The sequence below is a fragment of the Rhea pennata genome, chromosome 1 (genome assembly GCF_028389875.1).
Source record: "Rhea pennata isolate bPtePen1 chromosome 1, bPtePen1.pri, whole genome shotgun sequence".
In the NCBI taxonomy this organism is placed as follows: Eukaryota; Metazoa; Chordata; class Aves; order Rheiformes; family Rheidae; genus Rhea; species Rhea pennata.
In genome coordinates, this window is record NC_084663.1 from 49,861,184 (window position 1) to 49,871,286 (window position 10,103).

The 10,103-nt window shown below is 41.8% G+C and overlaps 1 protein-coding gene across 1 annotated transcript in view; it reads left to right on the plus strand.

Annotated features, from left to right (window-relative positions):
• Positions 1–9,542, plus strand: part of PLXNC1 (plexin C1) — a 68,985-nt gene extending 59,443 nt beyond the window's left edge. Inside the window, exons 24-31 of the mRNA XM_062570847.1 lie at positions 1,799–1,853; positions 2,726–2,757; positions 2,843–2,950; positions 4,714–4,877; positions 5,476–5,623; positions 7,490–7,630; positions 7,745–7,819; positions 9,426–9,542. Of these exons, the coding sequence (XP_062426831.1) occupies positions 1,799–1,853; positions 2,726–2,757; positions 2,843–2,950; positions 4,714–4,877; positions 5,476–5,623; positions 7,490–7,630; positions 7,745–7,819; positions 9,426–9,542 (840 nt within the window). The remainder of the gene's footprint in view (positions 1–1,798; positions 1,854–2,725; positions 2,758–2,842; positions 2,951–4,713; positions 4,878–5,475; positions 5,624–7,489; positions 7,631–7,744; positions 7,820–9,425) is intronic.
• The last annotated feature ends 561 nt before the right edge of the window (positions 9,543–10,103 follow it).

The following is a 10,103-nucleotide window of genomic DNA, read 5'->3' on the forward strand; positions in this document are numbered from 1 at the left end:
GCCTGGAGGGCAAAGAAGGGCCACCTTACTACATCTTCTGTTTTGCAAAGCACCTGTACTCCATATCGTGTAGATCTGAACAGATTTCCCTTCTCCCCCTTCATTGCCCTCAGTAATGCTCCTCACAAAGTAACAATGTTTTGAGGTGCCCCTGGGAACAACCCACCATGAAAAGTGGTATAGGTAGGAGGACACAAAAGGAAGGGCTTCTCTCTCCCTCCCTCACTCCCTCCCTCCCTCCCTCTCCATATATATACATATAGATTACACTGAAAGAAACGGCAAGTATGGCCACTGGAGTAATCATAAAAAAGGGCAAGTGTATTCCACTCAGTGCTAAGAGTAGCGTTTGTCCCAGAAATAAAACCCAAGGTAGAGAGCTGGATCATGGCTGCTCTGCAGTGGCTCCAGTTCCCAGAGGGAAGCACAGTTCCCGGTGCTCTGTCCCTTTCCTCAGGATAGGAGCTGACATATTGCAGCTTTAAGCTGCTCTCCTGCTTCTCGGAGGGGACTGGAAACATCGCCTTGCACTTTGGGAGGGGCGGAGCTGTTGTGTAGCCCTGGTCCTGTTCTCTCTTTCAGGGCCTGGTAGCGAGGTAAGGAGGACTCTTGTTCTTGCCTCATGTCGCAAGCTAGCCGTATCGCGTTGGTAGTGCGGTCTTAAAGTGCTAGGAGTTTGTCAGCAGCTTGGTCTGGAAGAGGAGTTGTGAAATGCTATATGATAAATGGAAACACTGAAAAAAAATAAGGCTCATAAAATAGACTGTATTTACTTTCCAGGAGCAAGTGTAAGTGCAGATTTATTTGGCGCAAGACACAGCTTTTGATAGAGTATCTTACTGTTTAAACTGGTTTCTCACACCAGGCTAGCTGCCAAGGTTTGAAAAACACTTAAATTACTTTGGCAGAGATCCCTTCCTAAAACTGGCCAGTTGTTTTTGTAATTATAGAGGAAAGTATACTAGCACTTGGCAAAACCCAGCATTTGAGAGCAGAGCAGTGGTGTAGTACTCGGTGGGAGACGTTCTGGAGTTGTTCTTTGTCAATAAGAGCATGACTTGCCAATTTCTTTTAAAGATAATAGTTACTATCCTAGCAGCACTATAAATTCAGAGCAGCAGAGGGGTAAAATTTTTGCAGAAATCCCAAGGTGCTTGGCTATGGATCACAGGCACAAATATTTCGGTCACTTTGGGAACTGAAGATTGGAAATAGTTTTTAGGAGCACTAGGTTAGGCTTTATGAGTATCTCAACATGGTCCCTCCACAGAGAATGGGGGAAAAAGGTGTCATCTGCTCCACCTCACCTCACTCGCCTGGGGAAATGCTGGAAAAGATGGAGCTAAAAGGAAGGGGGCTGGAATAGAAATCATCCTTGTGTTCCCTTCCCTGCTCCACCTTCCCATAAAATACAGCTGAACTGGAGCCACAGAATCCAGCCTGAAGAATCTGTAGAAAGATGAATGCAAAAAGAGCCACAAAGCAAGACATGAAAATGAAATGTTCAGACTAGGGCTAAACCAGAAAAATCAGGGAAATGGAAAAGCCTTAAAGGCTGGATTCTCAGAAGTGCTGGCTTCCCACGGGTCCAGGTATGGCTACAGAAACTGCAACTGTGGCACGTGCTTGAAAATCCAGCCCCGGCTGCCTGCGGAGAGCCACAACACCGTGCAGGGAGCAGAGCAGGCTCGCACGCTCCTGCGCTGCACAGTGACAGACATGGGCAGAGGAAATGAAACTGAAGGTTTGTGGATTTTTCATATCTATTTCAGCAAGATATGTTTGTTTTTGCTTTCAGATTTCAAATGGAGCAACAATAAAAGTCTTCAAAAAGAAAACAAACACCCCATCAGGTAACTCGGGAACTGCAACCTATTTAATCTTTTGTGAAGAATGGGTTGGGAACACAAAGAGCTGAGATATGACAGGTTGTGTCATAGTCAATAGGTGGTCAGAAAAATTGGCACTTTGATACCACAGAGCCAAAGGGACAGCCACTTTACTCTGCCTCTGGCCTAAGAGGAGGAAAGAAGGCGAAGCAGAGCCAGAAGGACCTACAGTCTTTGGCAACTGAGTGCTTAAAGATACAAACTAATTGGCAAGAAAATAGGGCATGGAAGCCCAAATGCCACAAAACTCTGGCTGATGAGACCAACATAGAAAACATACCCTGCTCCAGTACCCTGTGATATGCATCACAGACATGACAGTGCCACTGTACAGTGACAGGCGTAACGTATAAAACACAATTTCAGAATTTTCATTGCTCTCTTTGCTGTGTTTTTGAAAGTTAGACTCAGCTGTCTCAACCCCCTGTTACAAGGGGTCCGTTCATCTCACTCACCTGTTTATCTGGGATGTACATGGCTCTGGCTAGACTTTCTCTAGCCCCTAGGGAGAAACAATGCAATCAAATCCTCCTCTGTTTACCCTCCTCCTTTCACAGGAGCTCTGATTGCTGGTGGCTTACCCTGGCAGCAGGTGACAACAGTCTAGCTTAATGGTCCTAGTTAGAGGCTGGCACCAGGGACGCAGGCCAGGACCTGTCCTTTTCTCTAAGGCTTCCCCTACACTGCTGGCATGAAAGCGTGACTCCGAGCCTGTGCGCTCTGCATCCTAACATGTACCTGCTGCAAAGACCAGAGCCTGCCAGAGCCATGAATTCACAAGCCTGTAACTGTGCGTTTCATTAATGCCTGTTTGCTTTCTACTTTCTGTTGTTTAGATGTGGACTACTCTGACAAACACTGTCATTTGGTGAGTTTAGTAAATATACTATTAAGTGGTAGTTTTAATACTAAATGTTCCTATCTGTGTAACCTCTCTGATCTCTTCATAACAGATTTTACCAGACTCTGAAGCAAACAAAGATGTAAAAGGAGCAAGTCACAAAGGAAAGCAAAAATTCAAAGTGAAAGAAATGTATTTGACAAACCTTTTGTCAACCAAGGTAAATGATAAGGGCTTGTTTTGGGAGAGGGCTGGTGTTAAGTTTGGTGCAGTAGAAAAAAAAATTAAAGCAGGAATTATGCAGCCTTCATTATGCATGCTGTCTATCTCGTCATTCACAACATTTTTGTCAAAAAACTGTAGTTATTGAAGGCTATGGGAAGTCAGTTTTGCCATTGAGTTCAACAGAGTGAGAACTGTCCTTTCTGGGGCGAGAGCCTTCAGTCAACAATTTCCTCACTCTCTAGCTGCTCAGCCTAGTGGCATCTGCCAAGGCTTGTCTTTCAGAAAATATTGCCCCCTGTCTGGCTGAAATGACATGATCTTTTAGGGTCTCAGGCTGAGTGTTCAAAGTTGCTAGATGAATTTGAAAAACAAGGTCTGTGCAATTTATAATATAATTATCTAATTTATACAATACACATTCTTTAGGAATAAGCCCTGCTTACTGTTTCCAGTAATACCATCTTGTTCCTGACTTATTCAAAGAGGAGATAAAACTCTTTGCAATGGAATATTACCTAAAATATTAATCAGTGCACAACACAGAGCTATGTGATAAAAGAGGCCTGAAGGGATGCTCATTATGGCCCTCTTGCATTTAATAATCTATCAATCATTAACTAATTACATTGTTGATAGCATCTAAAGTAATTTGGGATGCTACCCAAAGTGAGAGACAAGACTGCTTATTTCTCAAGAGGCATAGAAACTAGCATAATCCCTTAGGAATTGTTGGGATAAACTAATAGTATTTTACGATACTGAAGCACAAAAGAAAAGAGCAGCCTCTTGGGAAAGAGCCTTTAAATGCCTTTAAATTAATCACCTCTTTCTTCAAAGTAAGACAGAGCTCTGAACAACAGTGCTCTGAGATCCTTCACTGCAAAATCCTGTCTGTGATATGCCATGCACTGAAGCATGTTGCACTGAACCATGTCCTTCTCTCTTACACACACACACCCAGTCTGAGTTCAGAATTTGGTATATGAAATGAGCAGGCCAGTAACCCAACAGGGACTGCAATACACTTAAATCCTTCTTGTTAAGAGGAAGGTCAGATGGATTGGGCTTCAGAACACATGCAAAGAAAAAAAAGCACAAAACAAATAGTGTTTTGCTTTGTTTGCCTCTAGTTATTTTGTGAGGATGTCAGTGGGTACAGCAGCAATCAAGGCCTTGCTAAGTAGCTTTGCTTCTGGATCAGAAGTATCCAGTTTTCAGTTCCTCTTCTCTAAAATCAGCATCTTTCTGTGTCACCCAGTGCCATTATCTCAGAGTTAGATCAGTGAAGTGCTGATGAGAAGAACAGCTCAGCATGCGTCTCTGATGGCACGATGAAGACCAGCCCTCTAGAGACCTAGTTAAACTGCTTTTCCTCACCGTACTCTTACTACGGTGTAAGTAGTAAGAAATGGAGTCCAAACACCTTTAGAAAAGATGCAGTTATCCAAAGAGCCGATGTTTGTTTCCTTTGTTCAGGAAACCTTACAAATGATTCCTCCCACCTCTGATTTATCATGAAGTTTAACACAATTCTGTCAGCAAAGCAATAGTTAGTGGGATGTAAAAGCAGCTTGTTATAGTGTATTTTGTAGTTTGGACTTTTTTTTTGACTATCTTATTTGTTAATAACCTATGCCCTAAATGTTTGCCGCAAGTTTATTGTAGTTTCTGTGTGTGGTTCCCTGGAGCACGTTCAGCTCGGTGAGACAAGAAATCTTGTTCTTTTCATGTAGCACTGCTCATTTTCTTACTTTTCAGGTCGCAGTTCATTCAGTTGTTGAAAAGCTCTTCAGAAGCATTTGGAGTTTACCAAACAATAAAGCACCTGTTGCCATCAAGTACTTCTTTGACTTTCTGGATGCCCAGGCTGAGAGCAAAAAAATTACAGACCCTGATGTGGTCCATATATGGAAAACCAACAGGTACGCTTATGTGTACTCATACACACATGAGCACATGCACTTTCCGAGAACGTAATTGCAAAGGCAGAACAGATCACATGCGATCAGAAGAGTAAGATTTTGTTTGAGTGAAAAGGCTGACAGCATTAAGTGCTGTTCCAAAGACTGCTGTGACAAAGTGTGATCATGCTAAAGCAAAGACCATCACAGTATTACACTTGTGAAAACATAAAAATGCAGAAACAAACTGGTTTGCCCACTGACTTCTGTGGTTTGGCTTTGTGGGTCCCAGTAATTGTAATACATAGATTAGATACAGATACAGCTTAATATCTGTACACAAATGTAGCTTACAGGACTTTTGAGTCTGCACACTGACTTCACACTCAAAGAAGTATGTGCAGTTTGAGAACATTATTTACTGCAATTTGAAGCTGGAGAGCTGACTTGACTGAGGTGTTTGCTCCAAGGTGTTTGTTTGCTGATCCCTTTTTAACGTGAATAAGCAGCAGAGAGTTGTGCTTCTTTTCATGAATGCGGTGCAATTAAACTGCCATTTTAATAGCAGTTGTGTGACCTAAGAGGTTAAATTTAAGATGCTTGTCCTTTCTCTGCCTAGTCTTCCTCTTCGCTTCTGGGTGAATATACTGAAGAATCCTCAATTTGTCTTTGATATTAAGAAGACTTCACATATAGATGGCTGTTTGTCTGTAATTGCACAAGCTTTCATGGATGCCTTTTCTCTAGCAGAACAGACTCTGGGGAAGGTAATGCTTCACGTCTTTTGCTATTTTCCCAATGTATGCCTGTCTTAACTGTACAATGATTTAGGGGATGAAATGCTGGGTCTGCTGAAGTTAGAGGTGAAACTGTCACCGGCTTCATTAGGCCAGTTTTCTGTTCCTTGATACTTTTAACTCACACAACTGAGGAATTCACTGCCAGGATACAGCTACCAGAATGTCATATTTATAGTTAACTGCTGCTGCTGCTTATCTTGTGTGATTAATTTCTACACATTGTATTTATACAATGTGGGGAAAAAGGTGGAAACTGAAAGATACTAATTTTTTTTAACAGCTTAACTAAAGGTCTTGAAAGTATTAACATTATTTGAAAAGTAGTCCAAATATTTCTGCCACACACTGATGTGCAGAAAATTCATGTTATAAGGAAAATTCAAGGAAAGTTTCTGAAATTTTCAAATTTCTGAAATTTGAAACAGTTCTTTTCACAATGTATTAGCTGCTCTCTTTTTCTCCAGAATTACTTACTGGGAAAAAAAAAAAGTCCATAAATCTTATATTCAGAAGCTCTTTAGTACCATGTCCCAAACTCTGGGGATCAGAAATACTTTATTTTTTTCCTGAGGCTATTTTCCTTTTCTTTGGACTGAAGCAGGAAACATTATGTTCAGGTTCATACTACTGCTAACCCCCCACCAGCACCACCACACCCCACAACTAGCGATTTTTTAGCCTGAAAAAAAAATTACATAAAAATGGATTAATTTCCTATAGATATGAACATTATCCGTTAAAATAAGATAAATAAGCACATTACCTTTAGGAGTGAAGTGTCATAAATTAAAAACTAATCACCACTTACTTGATGAAAAACTGAAAATAAACATGCTCTGTTAAGATTCTGCAACTGTTACACTTAACAGTAAAGTGCTGTTGATATAACAGCTGCATGAGCCTTTGGAAAAAAGGGATGCTGAAACCTGATGAAGGTGTACAATATAGTTAAGGTCGTGTGGCCTTTTAGTAAGATGTATTTATTTTCATGATTTCTAGCATTTCTCTTAAAATATCCTTTAACCACTTAGAAAACAAGCATATTTAAAATCATTTCAGCACCGATTGTCACAGTAGCGACAAGCTATTGCACGGGTATGTCATTTTCTTCCCCGTAAGTTAAACTAGAGCTGTTACAGGAAATGACCAGCCCCCACATTTATATTCTGAAAACATGGTTTCCAGGTGGGGCTTTAGCTCCTACCGCAAACGTCAGCATTTCCTTGGATGAGCCTAGAGCTGCCTGGAAAGTCCGTGCTGACCTGGTTGCTGCTGTCCAGCACAGGGGAAAATTCGCTTTGGCTCTGTGTGCCTGGCAGTCAGCTCTAGACCTTCATGAACTCCTGAGCGGAAGGAGTAGGGACCAAAGTATTTTTTGCCCCAGCAGGGGAACCTCTACCAGCACAGGGTCTAGCAAGATGGTCTGGCATGTTACCTGAGAGGAACTTTCACAGCACTGCTGTATCCTGTATGTAAATAGAGTATCAGCCTCAAGCCCTTTGGGTCAGCTTTCACAATCAATCAGGTCTTGCGAGGGTAGAGGGGAGGAAGCAAGAAAGAAAAATATGTCTAAGGGACAAATGTTTAATGCTGCTGATGCCAATAGAAATAATTATTCGGCAACTGTCATGAAACACAATGCGCTGTTACCACAGTCCTTTGTCTGTTCTTCATCTTTATTTCATAACCTTGATTCTTTGCATGTAACCACTGCAAAGAGAAACGAATCACACTGAGAACAGACCCAATTAGATACAATTAACTATGGGGAGGTGGAACCTCAGGAAATCTGTGCTGTTAAAATTGACAAGGCTTCAAATATTTTCTTTTAAGGAAGCACCAACAAATAAACTTCTCTATGCTAAGGACATTCCACTCTACAAGGAAGAGGTGAAAGCATATTACAAAGCCATCAGGGATCTGCCTCCACTGACCACTTCAGAAGTTGAAGAATTTTTAACTCAGGAATCAAAGGTATGGTTGAGAAGTGAGAACTTCATTTTCTTTCCTATTACCTCTTTTTTTTTTTTTTTTTTTTTTTTTTTTTTTTTTTAAGAACTACCTAACCAAAACTGTTTTCTGTTTTAGAAACATGAAAATGAATTTAATGAGGAAGTGGCCTTGTTTGAAATCTACAAATACATAGGGAGATACTATGATGAGGTAAGCATATCTGCTATTCCTGCTTACCCTGTAATGTTAACTTGCTATTTCACGCTTGGAAGTCAGGCTTGACAAACTAAACAAGGTCTGGCCTGGCTTGTGACTTGCTGTTCACTTCAGAGACTGCCAGGGATGCAGCCAAGGCTGCTCTTGCCACCAAGCTGCATAGGGCCAGAGCAGCGTAGCCCCCAAGCGTGGCTGGAAATCCTCCTTCTTGAAGGGGTCACAGGCCAAAGGTTTGTAACTCTTGCTGCTGTTTTCACAGAGACATACAAAATAAAACACTGCTCGCAGTTTTGAGAAAGATCCTATATATTCTAGACTTCCTGTTTTAGTGTTTGTGGAGTGCGTGTTAATGCCTGTCACAACTCCTGTGCACACGTTCCACTTCCTGAAGGTGCAGAAATCAAATCAGATTGTAGCACTGGGGATCTCACCTTAACAAGTCAGTACAAGCGCCTCAGCTTAGCAGCCTTACAGCAAAAGGTATCTGCTTCTTGCTTGTCACTGCCCTCTTATCCTCTGCTCCAATAGCAGAGCATTTTATTTTCTCTCTTAAAGAAAATAAGCTGCAGTTTCCAGTCCCTGCTATGGCTAACGAAAGAAGTCTTTTCTCAACCCAAAAGCACTTAGTCGCAGGCTATTGCTAAGCTCCTTTGTAAGAAAATCCCTGCTCTCTGCTTTGCATGATAGGATTCTCCACTCCCGGCTGCCTGGCTCCCTGAGCAGAGCTAGCTGCGCCGGCACGGGGACGCAGATGAGAGCCAGCTGCGATGCGTTGCCTGAAGGCCTAGTTACCACTTTCAGCAGGTTGTCCAGGTCGCCCAGCAACCAGATCTTTCTCTCTTCCTTCCTCAACAGCACCACATCAGCGCTTGCCCTAAGCGACCAGCTGTCAGTCACCTGCCAGCTAGCTTACTGCTGCCTCTAACATCTCCAATTTTCTGCCTTCTGTCTCGAATCATGACCTTTGCCTCTTAGAAGAGGTTTAGAACGACGCTTTGGAAGTCACTACAATTTATTGTGCTAGTTAAATTGCTGACACAGGAGACTTCAGAATGCTTTCTAATCTTAATGGCCTTTTTAGCTCGTTTGAAAATAGCAGGAGCTAAACTTTCCGTTACCCTCCCTCTGCTTTGTAGAGTTGCTAGCAAAGGGGTTTTGGAGAAGAGTAGTGCTCCTTCCTATCACCTGATCCGGTGCCAAGTGGCCCAGTTAGAGGAAAAGAGGCAGTTCGCTGCACCCACAGTTTAGAGGACAAGGCAGGGGATAAGAGATCAATCGCAAAACTCATCTACGGTAAAAGTAGAGCACTGGCCTTGCCTCACACTTTAATATTAGGTTAATGTGTGGAGTTTGTTTTGTTTTCTAGCTTGGCTTTGTCATTTGTTGTTTTGTAGAAGTGTCGCAAATCCTGTAATCATAATTTCTTGTAAGGAAAACTACAAAAATAAAAAGTGTTAAAGTCAGGAAAAAAAATTTACATGTAGGCATGCATTCAGGTGGATTTTTTTTTTGCCAGTATTTGTTTCAATGCAGAAAAAGGAGCAAGTAGCAAATAAAATAAGCACTAAAAAAATTATTCTTTCTTCCTAATTTTTAACAGATCATCAGCAAACTTGAGCGAGAACAGGGGTTTGAAGAAGTCCAGAAACAGCTCCAGCAAGTAAAAGACTTATTTGATGAAAAGAAAAAATGCAGATGGATGCAAGTAGAGCACTGACTCACTGCATTAATGTGGGGAATTTTAAATAAGTGCTGCTGCTCCCAAGACATGAATGATTATATGTACAGGGTTTGAAATATTTGAACACTTCTTTTTCCACTCTGACCATGCCAAGTAGTATCTAAGTTTGGGAATGAATTATGGGCAGGGTTAGACATTCACATGTGGGCATGTGAAAGTGAGTTTAGCATTGGTGTAGCCAGCTTTTTTAGGTCCTTGAACACGTGCATCTTTGGCTTCAAAAACCTTCTATGTAAGCTTTTTGCTTACTTAAAAGCAAACCTGTAGAAGACATGCAAAACATGCTGCAAGTTCAGCGTTGCCCATGTGAACTTGTAAGTTGCTTACCTCTGTTTTTAAGAGAGAAAGCTGGTGTTTTGCCACATCCTTTCAGCAGCCTTGGCGATCTGTGAGGACAAGCTCCAGCTTCAGAATATGGGTCAGCTGCAGTTTCCTTCCTTTCCAGACACACATACTCCGGTTCCTGTTTGTCTGAAGAAAACAAACAAACAAAGCACGAAAGAAACCTAGCACCCAAGTGACACTTAGGACAAGTTT